The 21,835-nt window shown below is 37.1% G+C and overlaps 2 protein-coding genes and 1 long non-coding RNA gene across 5 annotated transcripts; 1 reads left to right on the top strand and 2 right to left on the bottom strand.

Moving 5' to 3' along the window:
- Positions 1-1,706: 1,706 nt before the first annotated feature.
- On the bottom strand, positions 1,707-3,011 carry LOC131306923 (STOREKEEPER protein-like). The gene is made up of 2 exons (XM_058333354.1): positions 2,577-3,011; positions 1,707-2,477 (listed from the first exon to the last, which is right to left on the bottom strand). The coding sequence occupies exons 1-2, from the start codon at positions 3,009-3,011 to the stop codon at positions 1,707-1,709; spliced, it is 1,206 nt and encodes a 401-aa protein (XP_058189337.1).
- Positions 3,012-6,738: 3,727 nt separating this feature from the next.
- Positions 6,739-12,975, bottom strand: LOC131306674 (cadmium-induced protein AS8-like). Of its 3 annotated transcripts, none has more exons than XM_058333075.1 (4): positions 12,819-12,975; positions 8,268-8,514; positions 7,545-7,808; positions 6,739-6,960 (listed from the first exon to the last, which is right to left on the bottom strand). In XM_058333075.1, the coding sequence occupies exons 1-4, from the start codon at positions 12,819-12,821 to the stop codon at positions 6,947-6,949; spliced, it is 528 nt and encodes a 175-aa protein (XP_058189058.1). In that variant the 5' UTR covers positions 12,822-12,975; the 3' UTR covers positions 6,739-6,946. The 3 variants fall into 3 exon arrangements, with proteins under 3 accessions (XP_058189058.1, XP_058189059.1, XP_058189060.1); XM_058333076.1 differs by having other exon boundaries at positions 12,814-12,974; XM_058333077.1 differs by lacking the exon at positions 12,819-12,975 and adding an exon at positions 8,700-8,795.
- A 5,235-nt stretch (positions 12,976-18,210) lies between these two features.
- LOC131306684 (uncharacterized) lies at positions 18,211-19,139 on the top strand. The gene is made up of 3 exons (XR_009193973.1): positions 18,211-18,404; positions 18,792-18,841; positions 19,014-19,139. It is a non-coding gene; the product is annotated as an uncharacterized LOC131306684 (long non-coding RNA).
- The last annotated feature ends 2,696 nt before the right edge of the window (positions 19,140-21,835 follow it).

Here is a 21,835-nt window from a genome sequence, read left to right as displayed (position 1 = left end):
AGATGTATCAAAGCAGAAACACCAAGGCAGCCCATGGCAGTGCACAAGAGATATGTCGTTTTCTCTTTCAAGCATTTACAAAGGTTTGAAACAACCTGCAAATGATATCAAATTCAAAAGAATGCGACCATTAACACCCTTTCCCCAACACCAAACACAGGGCACAGGCCAAAAAACCGATGCTTTCTTTTGCTAAAATTGTACTTTGTAGCGGACAGAGAAAGCCACAAACGCACTAACTTGATATTAGAATTCAAGTCAATTGCGTTGTTCTTGGATCGCACAACACATAATGTAGACAGTATAAGGGAGTATTTTGCTGAGACAGTTAATTTTTTCTTCTTCATGCGTATAAATAAACAAGTGAAGTTATCAGAGAACAAGAACCAGTTAATATATGCCACTTTTGCCCCGAACTCGCTTTCTCTCTCCTATTCTTCTTCTTTTTTCCCCTCTTTTTCTTATTTTTAAATACACGATTCTTACAGCCACAGTCTTGGTTTACTGCATTACTATCACCACCTATGGTTTGCCCCCAACTCAGTCTGTGAATCCTTCTCCACCAACGCTCCTTCCTCATCGATCATCGCAAAATCTTGGACATCCTCCAAGATGTGCTCATCAAACAAAGGCATCTAGAATGCTCTCTCCTCCCCCTCCATCGAACCAGATGCACTGTGACAGGAATAGGGAAACGTCAATGACAAGAATAAATATTACTACTTTAGACACTTACAAAAATAAGTAAGGGCAAATCCAAGCAGAAGATGAATGACCAAACCGAACTTCCTTTTCTGCCTTCTCCGATGTTGGTTTCGCCACTAATTCCTAAGGGGAACCATACCTAGAACAGCAGATTTTGGGATATGTTTTTTCTACCATTGCACGCAACCAGAATGATTGTGTGCGAAAGAGATCCTCGACACATGCTCCCACTCACTTCATAAACCATTTGTCAATGACGACAAACCAACTTGAACCATATGCTGAATACTTACACAAGGAGAAAAATAGCTATCAAAGCTGAAGATAAAAGTTAAGAAGGATACAATGATGAAATGCTGAAATGCTGAATTAACTCCAGCATTTATTTCTTCCTTTTCTTTTTTTTGCACGATGAGTTACACAAGAATTTGTACAACATCCGAATGTGCCACGGCCTCATTGGTAATCAGTTCAGTAGTAATGTTCGATCACCGATGAGGAAGTGTCGCATTGATGTGTTGTGTTTACAGATTCACTCCTCCAATCTTGAACAAAATGCTCAACAATCAAGAGTGAAATAAATCCATTGGATAAGAGACCTCTTAAATCTACAAAGCATGACACTAATCGATAACTCAGAAGTTTACTTCAAACTTAAGAAAAAAATCCTAATTAATTCCGGCATATTTCAAGTTTTTCATCAACAAAATCAGAAATGTAAACATGAATCAGAAGTTAGATACCACTACAGCCGTGTACAACGGCATATATTATCCGTGAAATATGCGAGATGCATATGTAACAAAACTAGTAATATTAACATAAACCATATGAAATAAGATCATCCAACACTTCATGGCTACGATTAGTTGCTACCTAGGACCAGACATGTAGTAACTTTAGCTAAAATTCCAAAAACACCGGTGGATTTAACCAAAAAAATGCCCCATAACCATCATCAGAAGCATAACATTTCACCAGTGATTCAATAATACAAAACCTTAATCCTTTGAAGCATTCGTTGCATCCAACACCAGCTTTGTCTGCTCGTTCATCAATTCCCCCCGCTTTAGAGCTAAAGTAACTTCAGCAGCACGCAAATTCTTCCACTTCTTCTCCAGCTCCATCGTCTTTTCGTTCCCAATTGTACTCATATTTTCCTTCAAAAATCTCCTCACAGGATTCTTCCTTAACAAATCGGAAGGCATCCCTGTCTCCGTCTCCATCTCCAACGACTCTTTCAAGCACGGGTGCATTGCCCAGAAGTCCCCCACTTCATCAACTTCCATATCCTTCATTTTTCCTCCTTTCAATTTCTTTCCCAATGCAACCTCCTCTTTCCCATTTCCTTTAGGCAAAGCTACCGAATCAGTCTTTCTCGCTCTTTTACTTCGACTACTCTTCCCATTCTCATCAACTTCGTTACTCTCCCCATTCCCATCAACTCCATCTTTATTCTCATCTCCCAATGCACCCTCCTTCCCATCATTTTCTTTAGGCACAACAACAGAATCGCCAAGCTTGACGGTCTTCTCATTCCCATCAATCCCATTCTTCTCCCTTCCCCCACCCCATATCTTATTTGAAAGTTCTAAACACTTGCGTTCATGGGGCCGTGAGAAAACTGCTTTCTCAACATTGATATTGTACTTTCTCTTCAGCTTCCTAATCTTATCCACAAACTGATTTTTGGAAACATCAACACTAAGAGATTCCTTGATTAGTTCATGAAACTCACCCATATCCGGATACGTGTCGGAACCGTTCTTGGACTGAAAGTCAATCAATCCCTTCAGTATCAAAACCTCATCCTTCTCGCTCCACAACCTGTTAATCGCGCCGACATACTTCTTCTCCTCCTCCTCAACCACCTTGGACTTCTTTTTCTTTTGTGACAGGTTAGCAGTCTTTTCAAACTCTTGCATGAGGCGTTTAGAAGAGGTGGGTTTCTTGGGCTTGGAAGCGATGGACTTCGTGAAAGTCGGAGAGCCCAAATGGGTCTCCGAATCAGATCCCGGGTCGGAGTCCGACGACTGAGGGTGTTGTGGTTTTGCTGGAGTGATGGGTTTTTTAACAGAGGGTTTAGTTTTCTCTACCTTTTCTTCTACTTCTTGAACTTCTTGTTCTTCTTCGTCTTCGGAAGATTCAGATTCTGGTGTTTCTTTGGTTGGTTCTTGATAGTGGTTTTCTTCTTCTTCTTGGTCGGTGAGTTGTTCATCTTCTTGTAATGATGATGAAGAAGACGGATCGGAAGGAGGGTCTTCCAGTGGAGCTCGGTTCTTCCGGACTATCTTTTTTTGACCCATCGAATATGGTTTGAGAGAGAGAGAGAGAGAGAGAGAGAGATAGTTAGGAGTCTGGGAAGATCGCAGTTCCCTCACTTTTGCCGATGACCTGTCCTCTCACCTTCCCTATCTGATAAAAACAAAAGTGGCAGTGGAATTAACAAATAAAATAAGCTGCCTAAAATATTTGCATTAATATTTCAAAGGTTATTCTAACGTCGATCCAAAAGACTATAGGATAATAGGTAAAAGAGTATATTGATATCCGAAAAAGATGTATTAATATTTGTGATGGTATATTCATATCTATGAGATATGCATTAATATTCAAATTTGTTTGAAATTATGTGTATATTATCCTCTACCTAATGGATGGAGGTTTAGCAAAGCCAAATTATTTTCTCATCCCATCCTTCGCTTCCCTCATTTTTCAAGAGTTTCAAACTAAACCAATTGAGCAGCGAGATCCCAAGTCTTTCTCAGTGGAGGCAGGAGTTCGAGCTCCACAAGGAATATGGAAGGGTTCAGGACTATGCACAGCCTCTAAATCTCCGGTGAACTAACTTACTAACCTCCAACCTTCTGACCTACTGATGTACTATAAATAAATTATGACCAGAACAAATATAACTAAACCGACGGACTTAATTGAAAAATGAGGGAAGCAAAGAATGGGAAGAGAAAATAATTAAGAGGAAAAATTAGACAAAAAAAATAGAGAGAATTTATTTTTGTAGAACACTATTCTTTCAAAAATAGTACAGTACAATACAAGAAAGAGTTTAAATTCTCTCTGGATGAGGTGAAAATTCATGGTTTTCGCAACACATTGTGAGCCCCATTGTATGTTTATTGTAGTAATCTCAATCGTTCATCCTATAGGACAATCGGAACCTGTACAACAGAAGTCACAGGAACCGAAACAAGCAAGCCGTTTAGCAAGCTACGTCTATTTGTCTGAACTACGCATCAATAGTCCAAGCAGGAAGCAAGACCAGGACATTGTCCTGACTTAAGTAGCTCGCGGAATATGACCTCCCTCAAATGGATGGATCTGGGATTGATTGTGGAACCGAACAAAGAGAACCCGGAGCGAGTATCTTCATCAGCGGACTTCTGCACGTTTAGTGCGATCGGCAAGAAGTCTCTCATGCTGACATACCCAAATAGATTTTTTGAGGATATTGTTACATTGATGGTATCTGTTTGGGTGAGTACCTAATTTTCTCTTTAAACTGAAAAGTCGTGAGTATTCTTTGTATTCCTTTGTTTTATATCATTTTCTGCATCCAGAAAATTGTGCGAGAAATGAAGTATTTCTTGTATTCGTTCTCTAATCACATTGGAGGCAAATTTGCATATCCAAATCACCCTTCTGTTTGTATTTCTTCTGTGGTTTCCTTGGAACATTGATTTTGAGCTTAATTGTGATTATGCTTTTGTGTTTTACTGTTAAGGACAGATTACAGCGAACTTCTTCCACGACATCATTCACCTGAATCTCTATCTGCTTGTTATCATTGTTATTCTTGAAGAGTTTCTTGCTTTGTTCGAGGTCTCTGATGGGATCCTCATAATTTTTGGCACTCGAGTTGTACTAAAACTTCAACTCGGAGTCTTTTGTCTTGTTGTGAGCAGAATTATCTCCTTGTGAATTTTCTTGGACAAGATACACGCTAAGTCAATTGCGACCTCTGTGAAAACGGGACTTTTACTTCTTGCAGTTCGCAAGTCGTTGATCATCAAATGGAGGCACCAATGAGGGTTCATGGACTCAGAGCATAATTCAATAAGCTTGGAATGGTTTTTCTTCAAGGAAAGAAAAAGAAGCAAATGAATACAAACAGCAATGCAAGAGAAATTTAGCATGGATTTTTGAGCAAATGATTATGCCATTTTTCAGATCTCTATTTTTTGTTTATAATTCGTCCCTCTTGAAAGTAATCAATGTTTCTATTGAAATTTTCCACATGTTACTAAAAATGGTATTTAAATATTTTATTCAAGCTTTTGCTATAACGTTGGATAGATGGCAACTCATTTATTTAGCTGACCAACAATATTGTTGGATTTGACTTGAGATATGGATTGATAATATTTAATGCCAAATGCGCAACTGTAAGTGTGAAGTCTTATTGACTTTGGTGGTTGATGATAACGATTGACAAGTTGTTGTCGAGGGTCACTAAGATAACATCATATAAAGTAAAAATAAATAGATTTCAATATTTAGTCACTTATAACTCACTTTTTCTTATAGCCAAAGAGGAACCAATCTAACACTCTTTTAACACTCTTTGAGTCTCCCGTTTATGTAGATTTCATTCTTTTTTGGCACATTTCGCACGCCATTTTTTTATGAATGCACTCTCATACTTTCATCTAGTATACACTATAAATTGTGCTTCTTTCTTTTCTTTTCTTTTTGTAATTTTTACCCCCAGAAAAAGAGATAAATTTTGGAGTGTATTTATGAGAAAATAGGATGCGAAAATCATTTCCATCTGACATAGGATAAACTTCTCCTGGTTCTGAAACAAGAGAGGGAAAAAAAATGAAGACAAGCACACACACGTCTTTCTGGTGAATTTTTACTCTTTTCACCAAAAAAGCAAAGATACAAACAGTCAAACACTATAGGGCATAACCCTGAGAAAGCCAAAAAAAACAGGAATAATAAACCAAGATGCTACCTAGCATCCTAGAAAACAAAGAGAAACACATCCTAAAGTTAGACGCAGTTGTATTTATTTTATTTTTTTCCCATTTTGTGAGCCCAATGGGAAGTTAGTAGATTACTCCACAGTGGATTTCAGAGGCTATTTATAGCCTTGAATCCCAAGGCCCATGACGGACCTCAAACTTTGGTCTCCCACACGGAGAAGACCAGGAGATGCCAACTGGGCTAGAGCTCATTGGCAGACTCGGTTGTTAACTCACACACTTTTTAGTAAGCTGCTGAAGAAGTTTTTTTTTGAAAAAAAAGTTAAGAACAAACTTAAACATCAGATTAAAATAAATAAATAAACAAGTTTGAATTTTTCCTTGTTGATACCAAGAGGGAGTTGGGCAATGTTCTTACATCTGCAAATGCAATATTCTTATTCTCTGTGTATATGCTAATAAATTAGATACCCAAAGCTTTCATTGTATTTTCTTCATGTATTTTCTAAAGGAATTTGAACCCAAGATCTTGCTGGTGATCGTGCGTCGTTGAACCAAATCAAGTACATGTTAATGCTTGTCCAATGCTTATATATTTACAGAGAAGGCTTCTCTTCACTCCACAATGTCAATTAGATCCGTTGTTGACTTATAGACCCCACTGATCCAATAGAATTATAATTTCTTCACAATGACCGAGTTTAGAAGATTGTCAAATCATTTACTTGGAGCATTCCCATTGTAATAATCAAATTGGTATGAATAAGCAAACTTAACAACAATGCTAAAAAAACACTTCACATTGTAATAAGCAAAGTTACAAATCTTTTAGCAAATAACCAAATTCCACTCATTCCATAACCAAACTTAACAACTTTTACCAATAACCAAAACTCAATAACCAAACCCAATAACCAAACTCAAAACTCAATAACTAAAAAATACCTCACATTAGAATCGTCTCATCGAGAAGAATAATTTGGTGTGATCGAGTGGACGATTGGAACTCGTTTGCTATTGAACATAGGTGCATTGCGTACTGTGGGGGTTTTTTTTTTATAAGGATGCAAAAATAACTAATGTGGAGGTAAAGATTGTTAAGTTTGATTATGAACTAAATGGATAATCAAATGCTGACGTGACACATTTTGATTATTGATTTTGATTATTCCCATTGCGGATGCTCTTACATACCATACAATACAATCAAGAGAGAGAGAGAGAGAGAGAGAGAGAGAGAGAGAGTTGCCCATGGCATCAATCTTCTTTGATTCCCAAGATAGGCCATGGCATCAATCTTTGAAGCCTGCAAATACGTGACAACAAAATGTCATGTTCGGCCTTTTCCTTAGACAATAAAAGAAAATAAATTGGAGAGCCAAGAGTAGACTTTAAGGAATGGAAACTAGAAAGTTGCACTTGGTATGATAATAGTAGAACATAAAGGAGGAAGAAGGATCCAGTCACCTGGGTTACATATCCCGAAAAAATAGATCTCCATAACTAACCAATTTCCCCGGACACGAACACAACACCACCATATGAATTAACCAACCCATGTCATAACATCTTTTATTTCCTACTTTCCTCTTTCTGGCATATGCTAGATGTTTGGATGAAATAGGACTAAGAAATAAAAGAGAAGCAAACATATGAAACGTCTTAACGCTTGGTCCATTTTGGCGTTGAAGTTCTGGAGATCATCTTAGAAACGAAAATGGAGTTGCAAGAAAACATTACTCTGGCAATTTTTTGAGTAAATGTAAGAAAACTATATGCACCCTTATGTTTTTTGGCAAAGGGTTCCAAGTCCTACTCTGAAGTTTGAAAAGAGAGGGGCTAAGTTCTAACACTACATTTACTAGAGTTGAAATGTCAATGTTTGCATACCTTTGGGAGGATGGAGTAAGTTAGTGCCAAATTCTTGTAAATGATCCAGAATAGACCTAGTATGGGTAGACAATACCCTGGGCATCTCAGACAAATTGAACGAATCTCCAAGCTTGGAGATCGAAAACCTTCCGAGCGCTTTCTGTTGTATGCCGGAGATGTGTGGACCAATGTTAGTCCAACCACGTGCTGAACCATTTCTCAAGTTGAGTAAACCACTGGATCTGGCTATCTCCAATGCACTACTTCTTGTGGCCATAACAGCTGGAGAGAGAGAGAGAGAGAGAGAGAGAGAGAGAGAGAGAGAGAGAGAGAGAGAGAGATCAACTTTCGACCAAACACTTGTAGAAGTCCATGCACATTTATAATATCAGAAAGCATATACAAACAAAACCCCAAACTCCTACATACTAATTCTTCATGTTAGTGTTCATGTTACTGGCTAGTGTTAGGCCTTATGAATTTTTCTGTTAGGAAGTCGTGCCAATAAGTTTGGCACTCGTCGAACTTTTGGGCTAAAAGTACTTAAAAAGAACGCAAGAAAAACCTGGTTTTCGGGAAGCTAAATTTTGTATGCTTTTTGGCTTCTACTTCCCAATAATCAGCTTCTACTAAAAGTTCAGGTACAACAAACACCTGCTGAATAGGACTGTAAAAGATGATTTCATAATTAGTCATACGTATAGAGTAGTATAAAAGCAAGTAAATTAGTGATGAGAGTACCAGAATAAGGAACTTCCAGGACAGAATTGGCAGGAAGACCGATGCCAAAACCAGCCAGAGTGATGCCAACACTAAAACCAAAACCACAGCCAGCTCCAACATAACCGATCACCTCAGGGCCAAAGCCAGGACCCCATCCGACCCCACAGCCAAATCCAATTCCCATGCCCCAAAAGGCTCCAGAAGTCGGATGCACTGGATTCCATCTTTCATATCTCCTGAACAAGGCTTTTATGATCATTATTACCTGCAATTAGAGTAGGTAAACACAAAACAATTCCTTACTGCAAGAGCCACAACAGAGCAACTCATGATGTGCATCATGCACAATATTTCCAGGAAACTTTTTGAACTTTAGATATAAGACATTCAAATACAGACGTATAGATTTCTAGGCAACGGAATCAACCTTTTACGAAAGAGGAATCGGACCTCAGTTGTGCTTAATTCAGGACAAGTTGTGATTGTAACTTTTTGAAGCTCCGTTCCACAACAAGGAGTTAAAGCGACTAGATCTCCGAGGATAGTCCACCCTATATAATAAAATAATAGGCATTCCTCAACTATGTACACATCATTTTCCAAAATTACCGTCAAATAATTTCTTCTTATTCGTATAAGCGCCATGAAAGAACATCATTTCTTGAAACTAATAGGAGTGAGCCCTATACATATATAGGGTAGAAGAGTGATATTGACGATGGGAAGACCGTGGACCTTAACATTATCTCCGATGTTGGACTCCTATTTCAGATTTTACACCTAAAAATTGGCAAAAATCAAGAAACAACATATTCTTATTCTTGACTTACTCTACCTTCATGCAAAACTAAGAAGTCCCACGGGAAGGAAAAAGAAAGTAGCGTTAAAAAAAGAAGAAAAGAAACGGAATGTACCTCTTGGAGGTCTTCAAACAAATTGTATTCTAATTGAAAACAAAATGATCTCGAGCAATCAAGGTTAATGTACAGAAAAAATCGTAAAAAAAAAAACATATATATATATAGAGAGGAATTTTCAAGTGAGGGATCCCTCATTGAGGGACTTTCATTTCCCGATCAAATTTTGAAAATCCGAACCGTTCAATGTGTGCAGAACGTAATTTTAAGGGTCCCCGCGAGAAATCAGCAAAAAAAATGACTAGGAAGGGCGTCATCCGAGCAATTTTTTTTGAACCGTTCAATGAAAATTGCTCGGATGAAGCTCTTTCCGGTCATTTTTTTTGCTGATTTCTCGCGAGGACCCTTAAAATCACGTTCTGATCACTTTGAGCGGCTCGGATCATCGAAATTCAATCGGGAAGGGGAGTCCCTCATTTTAATAAACTGAGGGATCCCTCACCGGAACCTAACTCATATAGAGGAATTTTCAAGTGAGGGATCCCTCATTTTGTTAAAATATATATATATATATATATATATATATATATATATATATATATATGCATCCACAAAACCCTAATTCTACAGAATGGTACCACATGGTGATGGATCAAAAGCATCAGCTGAGTCAATTTTGTAATTTTTGACAGAACCGATATCGGCCCAACAAAGAAGGTGTACAGTTCAACTAAATGGCATTGCAACAATGAGTAAATTAGGATAGAAAACAGGATGCTATGGATGAGTCTTAAAAGTATATTATTTCGCCAATCAGTTGGACTTAGGCAATCAGTTGGACTTAGGATGTAAAACTCTAATTGTGTCTGGACCCAGACACTCTGATTTTGTATGGAACCCATAATCTCAACATCTGAGCTATCTGAGCTGCCATCAGATTCCATTTTACCACCTGGGTAGTGGCAGAAGGGCACAAAAAGGTGATGGATCAGAAGCATCAGCTAAGTCAATTTGCTAATGAGTTAGAACTAATATTCCTCGGGGAAGGGAGGTATATGATCCTAGAAAGATGAGACCTTTCAGTAAACAGTCAATTAAGGAGGGTCATGCATTGAAGGTCTGGAATCGCTTATTTATGGCAGCATTGTGTTGTATAACCTATCTTCCACACAAAGTCACCGGCAAATATGCTTTTAACATTCATGAATCTTGATTGAGAACCTCATTCTTCTAATACCTTTTGTGATCATCCCAGAGACTCACCTCAAGTATTCTTACAGCCCAGGTTTCAAACTTCTCGTAATCAACAATGACAAGGATGTGAAACGTTTGATTTCGTGGACCTTTCTTTCATGTATTGTCTGATCGTCTTCTCTTGTTATTTCTCTCTTCCTGTGGTTCCAGTAAGATAGGCAGCTATCGCAGATTGTAGTCTATCGAGCAAGTATTATCTGATTCCTCTCTTCACTGCCTCGTTTATTTGTCTTCTCTTTCAGTCCCTGACAGTGAATTTTTTCACTTGTTTTCTTTTGCTCTGCTCTACCTATTTGTCTTTGATTCCTTTCCTTCATTGCTTCATATCTAGTAAAAAGCATTCTATTCATTTCGTCTCCTTCAAAGGATATACCTGTTTACGGTACTGATTCCATCGGAAGAGAGAGAAGCTTAAAGTAAGTAGAAGTCGATCGTAGCTTGCTGCTGAAAAACGTAATAGGCTAGCGCGGATCACTTCCGCAACAACTGATACTGAAGTCCACGCAAAATGAGATACCTCAGTTGACGAAAAGAGGGTTGGAAACAAAGTTGACCAAAACTGTCTTGTCCAACATGCTAACGGAAGAAGTAGTCGGGACTCAGTCGTAGGAGCATCTAAGTCAGGAACCTATTTTGCTTTCTCATGCACCTAAATTACAATCTATCCCATGCTGATTGACCAAACAACCAGCATTCACTTCCCAGCTGCTTGCTCTCTATGGGAACTTCAGTGTCAGTATTAGTCAGTAGCATAAAACATATCAATTTAGTCCCCTCTTTCCACAGCAAGGATTTTGCTAAGGGACAAAAAAGGCCAGAACCAAAATTGATTGATATAGCAAGAAAAAGATACATTTGGTTTAGCTAAAATCATAGCCTTTGATCAAGGGGTTTGGCATAAAAGGACTCATGCAGCCAACAAGTTGGGACAAGGCTGAGTTGGGATTTTTACTTTCTATGTCTTTTTTGGGGTAAGAAGATTTTATTTTTCTCTACTCACTGGTAACATAATCACCTAAATCTTCCAAATACACCACCCACCACATTTTAGGAAAAGAGCAGACTAAAGCATTAATCAAAAAGTTTACTCCAAAACTCACACGTAGATTTTACATTTGTTTTCTTTATCACATTTACAATAAGGCAACCGTTATAAACCCGGAATCCAAGGCTTGGATTTTGAAGTAGGTACCACTTTAATACATGGCACATGCCCAATTGGATAGTAACAAAACCGTCTTAAATCCAATCAATTGACGTTGGCTACATGAATCCATTTTCTCCATTGAGTTATGTCAAGGGCATCGTGTTTCAAGACTACTGCCTGTAGAGTCAATTTTGGTCTCTCCTTCCCCTTAGTGCTACCATCTACCCTAACCATATCACTCCTAACTACTGAACTTTATCACTGCACCCGGGTGCCAATACAACCCTCAGAAAAATTTCAAAGCAACCTGAGACACGCGTAACCCCCAATGCATTTGTTCGAAGCACCCTGAGGCATGTGCAACGTGTCGCATAAAGGAAACACCCTAACATAACTCATATTCATAATCTTTTGCCTATGTGCAATGAGATATTCTTCTTCTTAACCAACGGGGACAGAGACACATGCACAGACATGGAACACAACAATTGGTTTTAGGAGAGATGGTACATTCTTTGCTTAAACTTTTCCCCAATTTGAGTAGTTTAAATTAACCACTGGATACGGATCTTCACACATTATGGTTAATTTAACCTACTCAAATTGGGGAAAAGTTTAAGGTATACAAAAGTATGTATCATATACTTATACAATGTCATCATAGCCAGTGAAGTGGAGAATTAACTTGGCAAAACGATCAAAGCAATTAGAAGTGATAGTGTACTACCCTAACCATATTCTGTTTGATGACCAACGAACTTCATAATTTGAATTCCTGCTATCAACCAATTTGCACATCTGATCTAACGAAGACTACGTTTTTATGACATGACTTTTACAAATTACAAATTCTCTCTTTTCCCTTCCCCAATTTAGACAACCTGCCCCATTGGTTTACCATTTCGAGAACAGGAAAAAGGAAAACCATTAAGCTTTTGAATGGTTTATTCCTAGTTAATCAAAACAGCTCAAAAATCCCCACTTTTCTGAATCAACCATTCAGCTAACTTCAATTTCACTGAATCTACACAAGTTGGACACATAGAAAGGGGAAACGCTAATTTCAGAGCTGGCTCGCTTCACTTTTCCATTTGTTTTCTCAGCAACCAAAAACAATACTCTGCCATAAGTATCAGGAAAAAAAAAATCCTAAACAAATATCCAGTCTCATTTTAACACTGAAATGATCACATTCTTAACAAAAACAAACACATACACACTGACAAATACACCACTTATGAAAGACTGCAAACTCGCCAAATTCGTGTATATAAATACGTATATCAGAGAGAGAGAGAGAGAGCACCTCACCATGAGTCCAAGCTTCTCTCTCTGGATATTTTCCTTTTCCAAGAGCTTTCGCCGCGTGCGGGCACCAAAGAAGCTGTTGGTGCAGAAGACCCGATATCAGATGGAGCTCCGTTTTGTTTTCTTGCCGGGTTTAAGAATTCAATTGTTAAATTACGTTGACCCTCCCCTGTTTCGTTACAAATTGCAATCATACCCTCTTTTATAGCAAGTTTCCCTTGTTCAACTTTTTTTTAGGATGTGTTTGTTAAAAAAAAAGGAGTATTTTGATTAGGGCAGTGACATTTTTGTTTTTTCTTCCAATTTTGTGTTGTCAAGAAGTGCATAAAATGAAGGGAAAAAAAAAAGTTCGTGTTGATCCATCATGAGGGCAAGAAAAGCAACGACAGATTTGAAGTTGTGTATTAGATCTGCACATTTTTCTATTGTTGATCAAAATCAGATTATGTACGGGTTGATATTTTAATTTCATAGAGATCATTGGAGATTTTTCTCATAGCCTTAAAAAAAGATGCCAAATTGGAATATGGTGTTCAAAAAAATTTGACATCCCCATTTTTTAAGTCAAGATTAGAGATGCCCTAAGTAAACTTTTAAAACATCTCTATGAAGTTGTGTTTTGAAAAAGAAACTAGTAGGAATAGTGGTAAATGCTACTTACACTAAAAAGACCGATAGAATAGGTAGGCGGATTAGGGCTAACATTACCAATCATGCTGCTTACACAAACACTTTGCACACATACTTTGCACAAACATCTCACGTGGGCAGGGAACCGCTTGTGTGCCTTGAATGCATACGTGAAATACATGTTAGTAGTTTTTCTCTAACAAAACAAGTCTAGCCGCTGAAATTTTTGGGGGTTACATGATGGATTACAGTTAGCATCTAGTCTTTAAATATCAAACTTGAAAGTTGAATCGGACTCCATAGTCATGATCCAATTACTTGCTGCACATTACGATGAAACACACCAATTGAGTGCTCTATTGAACGATTGCAGGTACTTCTTGCAGCAGTTAGGTGTGACGGAAGTCAAACTTAGCTTTCAAGAAGGTAACGCATGCGAGGACGGACCGGCAAATTTGAGGCTACAAATGGATGTTGGTTTTCATGTATTCGATAATATGCCTAGTTGTATTTGTATTTAATTAAGGGCGGATGCCCACAGGGTTAATTACATATCCTAGACTCATGTACTCTACCATTTCAAATTAATTAGGGGGCGACTATTCGCAGCCCCGTATTTTCTCCCTTAGCCCACTACATTTCGGTAAATAGTTGTTGAAAATCATACATAACATTTCGGTAAATAGCTGTTGAAAACAAAATTATATTTCGGTAACTGCATGTCGAAAATATGTTCAACCTTCGGTAAACGACTGCCGAACATAAATTTTTGGTAAATAGCTGTTGAAAAAAATATTATATTTCGGTAATTGTATGCTGAAAATGTATCTCAATTTCGGTAACTAACTGTCGAGTATAATTGGAAATTTTTAACGGGCTAAAGGAGAAAATACGGGACTGCGAATAGCCGCCTCCATTGATTAAATTAAGGGTGCCGCTATTCGCAGCCCTTTATTTTCTCCCGTAGCCCACTACATTTCGGTAAATGGTTGTTGAAAATCATAAATAACATTTCGGTAAATTACTGTTGAAAACAAGATTATATTTCGGTAACTACATGTCGAAAATATGTTCAACTTTCGGTAAACAACTGCCGAACATGCATTTTCGGTAAATATCTGTTGAAAAAAATATTATATTTCGGTAATTGGATGCTGAAAATATATCTCAATTTCGGTAACTAACTGTCAAGTATAATTGAAAATTTTTAACGGGCTATGGGAGTAAATAGAGGGCTGCAAATAACAGCGCCCTAAATTAAAATTCACCTGTTGACAAAAAAAAGCCCAAGAAAGATTTCAATGAAATTCGGGGTATCCTAGTAATTCCACATCTAATCAAATGCAGATAAGCAGCCCACATATCAATGTGCTTGGCCTGCTAACAAAGGATCGGAGAGGGTGAGTCCAGGTTTGTATTCTGTTCAGGTTCTTGAAAACTAAGGGAAAAATTCAAAATACCCCACAACCTTTACACCAAAATTCAATTAGACTCCCAAACTTTTAAAAATTTCAATTTTACTCCCAATGTTGTCTTCCGTTAATCAAAACGCCTCCTTCCGTCAAATGACAAATGGATTTCGCTAAAGGCTCCGTTAAATATCGTCCCGATCGAATTTTGATGATCTGAGCCGCTCAATGTGTTCAAAATATGATTTTAAGGGCAATCACAAGAAATCAGCAAAAAAAAATGACCGAGAAGGGTTTCATCTGAACAATTTTTTATTGAATAGTTTCATAAAAAACTATTCAGATGAAGTCCTTCCCGATCATTTTTTTTGTTGATTTCTCGCGGGTACCCTTAAAATTATGTTCTAATCACATTGAGCGGCTTGGATCATTGAAATTAGATCGGAAAAGGGAGGTGCAAACCAAAGCAAAATTTGGATGTTTGGACTTGAACAAAATCCAGATCGATCCGCACCTCCCTTTTTTCAATCGAATTTTGATGATCCGAACCGCTCAATGTGTTCAAAACGTGATTTTAAGGGTACTTCCTAGAAATCAACAAAAAAAAAAGACCGGGAAGGGCTTCATCTACCAGTTTTTTATTGAATAATGTTCAATAAAAAGCTGTTTAGATGAAGCCTTTCCCGTTCATTTTTTTTGCTGATTTCTTGCAAATACTCTTAAAATCACGTTTTAAACACATTGAGCAGCTCGGATCATCAAAATTTGATAGAGACGGTATTTAACAGAGCTTTTAACGAAATCCATTAGTCATTCGAACGGAAGAGGGAGTTTTGATTACCGGAAGATAACGTTGATGGTAAAATTGAAGTTTTTGAAAGGTTGGGAATAATTGAATTTTGATGTAAAAATTGGGGGGCATTTTGAAATTTTCCCGAAAACTAACCCCAGAAAGTAGATGTGATCATCTCAATTCATATTTTTTAACCCGTCCAAAACTGCCCACTTATAATTCAACCCAACCAGCTCATATTGTTACGTGGGTTTAAATGAATTGAAAATGGGTTTAATATGGATTTTGTGGTTTTGCTGATTTTCTTTGGTATGTAAATATGTAATGAACGTGCAGTCGTGTATAGCAATTGAGATCCACAGTACTGACCCAAACCCAAATTAGGAGAGAGAGAGAGAAAGAGATATTGAAGTAGAAAGGAACTGAAGTTGAGTTGCAAATGAAGAATATTAATGGACGAGATAATCTTATTCACAGAGGCTTCGTGAAGCGGTGCAATTTCAGTCATCCATTCGCGCAATTAATTTTGCTGAGATTCGTTTTCAATTATGGCCGGTCAAATTAATTGTTACCGGTCATAATTGATTTTCAATCCGGACAGTCCAAAAACACTTTGGACGTGCACGATTAGTCTCCATAAAACCTTCTTTACGGATAAGATTTTCTGTTAAAGGACATAGAAGAAGACTTCGGGTGGGTTTGGCTTGTTAAGTCAAAATGATTTTTTTTTCTTTATTCAAAATTTTTTTTATTTGTTAATTTTGCTTCAAATTTTTATAACTTATTGATTCGTCTCATTGAGAGGAATCGAAAAAGTAAATTTTTTTGATCAAACTCGGATTTTTTTTAAGAAATAGATTATTTTTTACTTATTTTGTCTTAATTAAAAAAATCATGAGTTTCGATCATAAATTTTTACTTTTTCGATTCCTCTCGTTGAGACGAATCAATAAACTACAAAAGTTAATGCAAAATAAATAAATACAAAAAAAATTAAATAAAGAAAAAAAAATCACTCAATTTTTAATCCAAACGCACCCGAAGCCGGCGTTGGTATACTGGATATTTTAGCTTAGAGAGAAAATGAAGTAAAATGGGTCGGGTGGGTTTGGACCATAATTTTTTAATTTTTTGATTCCTCTCTTTGAATATAACCAATAATTGACAAAAAATTGACGTGAAACGTACAAATACAAAAAAAATTAAAAATTGGCTTATATAGTTGAAAGACAGTGGAGAATGAAAAGAAGGAAAGAGGAGGGAGGAAAAAGGAAACGGATCGGGTGGGTTTGGGTTTGACTTGATCCATATTCGACCCGATCCATTTCAACCCCTTTACTTTTTGACCTGTTCATATTTGACCCGCGACCCTTTTTAATCTGTTCAAATCCACCCATTTGCCACCTCTATCTAAAAGTATTAGGTAGTCTTTTAGAGTGACAATTACTGGAAATCATGAGCTAATAATTCAAAAGAGAAATTACCATTAGACATTGAAACTTCCAAAAAGGGTTATGAAAAAGACGTATAGTCAAGGATGGAGCGAGGGGGCTCGGGAACAAGTAGCGGCGACCACCACAATAACGATTTTAAAAATACTACCATTGTATTGAGAAAAAAATTTATCCCCAAATTATATAAATTCGTCACCACTAGATTATTTATTTATTTTTTGTTATATACGAGGTCTTTAATCCTCTAATTTCTTTTCCTAGGAAAGAAATCCCGAAAAGATGGTCCAAAATCAAATTCAATGGACAACATTAATATTAAGAAACATAAGATATAAATTAAGAAAAACCAAACTTCACATTGTGAATAGGGATGGCAATGGAGCAGATCGGAGTCGGATTTGGCGTCCCCCGAACCCACCCCATTCTATATCAGATTGGAGTCGGAGTGGGAAAAATCAAGGAGGTGTCGGGGTCGGAGAATAATCGGGTCCCCATTCAAAGTAATAATTTGACTAATTTTATTTTTTTTAGAGTGTTTTGACAAGAAAACAAGATATTAATGATTGATGAAAGTTAAGAAAAAAATAGAAATAAAGAAAACAAAGGTATAAACTACTAGTATTTTATTAATTGATATATTGCTCTTATTATATGAAAATAATGAAATTTATTTAAACATATACATACAAAAATATAATTACCTATAATCGGAGTCAGATCGAATTAAAACGAAGCGAGGGAAGCAAATATCATTCCCGCCCCATTTGCTTATCGGATCGGGGAATACCCATCTATCTATATAATAAAACAGAGCTGTGTTTGAATCCAAAAGATAACCAACGCTCTAGATTTATCCTCATACTTACATAAATCTCTGCCCTTCATCTTACAAAAGGCATTTTTGTAAATACTTAACATTATTAGGGCAAGAATAGAGCACAGTTTTTATGGAAATATTATTTGAATCCTTCCAAAAAAGGGAAGTGCAGCCACCGATGGAGCACATCATCGTCTCTCTCTTTGGAGAAACCGATCTGCTCCATCTTCTCTCTCTCTCTCTCTCTCTCTCTCTCTCTCTCTCTCTCTCTCTCTCTCTCTCTCACACACACACACACACACACACACAACCAACAATACCTCTCCGTCTTCGTCTTCCGAATCCCACCAACGCCAAGCCGCCGATGACTTCCACCAGTCCACACGCTCTTTTCCCTCCATCACTCTGTCAATCGTCTCTCTCCGCCATACCCACCGCCACTCCCCTCTCTATTTTGATTTCGGGTTCTCTCTCTCATTCGTCCAGGTATACTGTAGCTCCCCTTTTTTCCAATTTTGTAACCCTAATTGTTGAATTAGTGTTGGTCGCAACCTTTTTTTTTATGGCTTTAAAGATAAAGAAAGAGAATTTGGGGGAAATCAAATTCCTTCTCATCTTCTATATTCTGCCTGTTTTTCTGGAAAAAATTGTAGGGAATATAAAAGGAACAGGGCATCCAAAATGGTGTTATCGGGTATAGGGAAAGAGATTAAAAGTAAAAATCTTTCTCAAAATGAGAAATTGTTTATAAAGAAATAGGGCATCCAAAATGGTGATTTATATTTTTGTGCTGCGTTATTGTTTATGCCTATTCGAGGAAGCTACTTTTTGTTTGGAACTTAGTGTTCTTAGGATCATTACTGTAACTTTCAGGGCATGAAGTACTTGGATGAAAATGAGTGAGTCTGAAAGTGCTTTTGGAGGTAAAAGAAACATTGTTTTTCTTTTCAGGGCATTAAGTACTTGCATTATTTTCCTTTAATTCTTTTTGACTCCAATATAGTTATTGTTTGAAAAATCAAGGTAGCATGTCTTTTGGCAAATGGAGTTTGTTCCTTTTTGCCTTATTAACTGTTGTTGATTTTTGCTCTACAGGTTTTAAGATACCATACCCACATCCAAAATATGCTCTTTCAAACTCAACTGAGACGACATGAAAAGACTTTAAGCAATCAATCTCGAACCTATCTTTGGCCTTTGTTTTGTTTGATTGGAAATGGTCCTCTTTGATTCTGTTAAGAGACTCAATCTTTGTTGGTCATTACGATAATTTGTTTGGCATTTGGTTATTTTTGTTTGTTTGGCATTGAAATATGACTAACCTGTAATGTGGCTATTTTTCTTCGTAACTTTGGTATTGTAACCATCTCTGTATTTATTTTCTATATCACCGAGTATATGTGAAGTCACCATCTCATGCTTATCTAAAAGAAGTCACCTGTTATAGGAGTTGCCACATTGTCTCGCATTAGCATGGCAGACGAATTTGGTGATCTTGAACTATTGTAATTTGGATAGCATGAGAGACTCAATAGAGACAGCCGGACATTTGTTTATGTTAGCGACAAAGAGTAGTTTTTTCTTCTTCTTTTTTGCCTTCATCGGAGTAGCAGGAACCACCGAGGTCAAAGGTAACCACTCTCCCACCTTCATTGCTAAACAAATGATTTCATATGGATTTTGTTTTTCATTATCGCTTTCCATTTGCATGGATTTTTTTTGGTAACTCAAGGGAGAGTCATGTTGGTTGGACAAGGTATATCAGTTGAGGGACATGGTAATTGTCATAGATGAGTCAGATTCCTGAACGTAGGTTGACACATCTTCAACATCACCTTACTCCCACTGAACTGTTGCTGATGCATCTCATTGGAAATGCTTCTGGTGCCGTTCAATATGATGGTTAAACAAGGAAATGACTCTGGTCACCGGGGTAGGATATAGTCAGTGTCAGTGTGCCGCAACTGGCTTCTCTCTTTTGGCTGTCAATTGCATGCAGTTTGACCGTTCACCTTTTTTTTATTTCTTTTCATTCCGTTCTCAGATTAGATTAGAGACTATGAGAACTATTAGTAATACTGTTTAATAGGCAGCTGTACAAAACAAAGTCTGGTCTGGGGAAATCCCTTCCTACTCTGCTCTGCTCTGTTGTTCATTCCTTCTATTTTGTACTGTACAAGGTTTTCCTTAGCGTACCTTTAGTTCCAGAGATCGAGCATCAAGATAGCCATAGGTTGGTTGACAAACCCAAGGGCAGAGCAAAGCCAGCAAGCTACGGCTTCAAATAGAGAATCAAAAGGTGTTAAATGGAGTCATTTTCTCATGTGCCCGAAAGAGAAAGGGACGAATTGAAGCGTTAGAGATGTTTGCACTTTTTTTTTTTGGGCCCTAAAGGCAAACTAAATGACTTAAGCAATTAGTTTGGTACACATAGTAGTTTGCACTTTTTTTTTTGTTCGCTAGATTAAAGGATGTTGCATGAACCAAACTAAGTTGGATATAGAGTGAATCAAACTAATATGTTGATGCATACTCTACAATGTATAATTGAGATGAGTATTATTTTGTTTGATTAATTGTTCTAAAAAATTACGTGCTAATCTAGGTTCGCCGAAGACAAAAATGCACAGAAGTTGGTAGCATGGAATCGCACTCATGGATTTTCGCTCCCATAGACACTAATAATTTCAAATGCCAAGAGAATTCGAATAAACCAATTTGCGTTCATGCTGTCCAATGTAAGATTTTTCCGTACATGATTTCATGGTTAATATTTTTTTTCATTATATACATACACTTCGAATTTGTGAATTTTTTCGTGCGTACAATAGTATCGCGTTATTGGCCGCATCGAAAAAATATATGTTGAACACCTATGGATTGATTTATGCAATACATGCTTTAAGCAAGTTGAAGATCAGTATGGTTGGGTTGTGTGTAATCAATGCGGACAAGAAGATGTCCAAACCGTAACCAGGTATTCATTTTTATAATGAGTACTACAACTTAGATGTAACACATCCAAAGCGGTTGAATTATTTGCATGCATCTTAGATATAATGTAAAGATTGCAATGAAAGACTCCACTGGCTCAATGGAGCTCTTGCTAAAGGATACGAAGGCAGAATTTATCTTACAATGTGTCGCATCCAATCTGAAGAAATTAATGTTAATGGTGAATACTTAAAAGCTAGATCAAAATCACACTGTATAGAATTAAAATAATATAGCAATACCTTTATTTGTTATGTTTTGCCAAGATAGAATTTAAATAATATAGCAATACCTTTATTTGTGATGTTTTGCCAAGATAATGGGGTGCAAATGCTCACAGACTATGTTTCTCAATATTATGGACGCTCATACGTGTTTATTATTGTTGCTCCAAAGGTTGCGTATCTTAACCATTGTGTCTCTGTTGTGACTTTCGTATTAAAAGTTGATTGGTGAGAAGGATGTTTGCACATTTTCAAAGGTAATAAATGATTACACAGATTGTAGGTGTTATAAGTTGTCCTTTTTATTTCATTGTCATACCCAGATTATACATAAATCACTTCACATTTTTAATCTTATTTATGTAGGAATGTCGAGGACTGACAAAGGAACGATGGGGTCGTCATGATAAGAGCTTTGTTAAGATATTGGGAATCTCATAATGACATTTTATTTGTTACGTTAAGTTTTACAAATATATATTCAGTTTGACTTTATTTAATTTTTATTATGTGTGTTGGGTGATTTGTTGATTTTGGAAACTTTTGACCCGCTTGAATATTTTTTGCACCTCAATTTGTCCTGCGCATATTCCGGTGCTCCCTTTGCTCATTGTTTGACCCGTGCCTTCAGGCACGGGCATTCGCTAGTTCTAATATATAAAGGGAGAGCACTATTTTGGTGTCTCCCTTCTGTCATGT

Source organism: Rhododendron vialii, chromosome 11a, assembly GCF_030253575.1.
Source record: "Rhododendron vialii isolate Sample 1 chromosome 11a, ASM3025357v1".
Classification (NCBI taxonomy): Eukaryota; Viridiplantae; Streptophyta; class Magnoliopsida; order Ericales; family Ericaceae; genus Rhododendron; species Rhododendron vialii.
The sequence above is the reverse complement of the archived record's forward strand: the minus strand, read 5'-3'. Positions and strand labels throughout refer to the sequence as shown.

Coding starts and splice junctions, on each gene's coding strand:
- LOC131306923 (XM_058333354.1), bottom strand. CDS start 3,011: ATGGGTCAAAAAAAGATAGTCCGGAAGAACCGAGCTCCACTGGAAGAC. Junction 2,478..2,576: donor AAAAGAAAAAGAAGTCCAAG/GTGGTTGAGGAG, acceptor ATTGACTTTCAG/TCCAAGAACGGTTCCGACAC.
- LOC131306674 (XM_058333075.1), bottom strand. Junction 7,809..8,267: donor CCTGGAAGTTCCTTATTCTG/GTACTCTCATCA, acceptor CTCTCTCTCCAG/CTGTTATGGCCACAAGAAGT.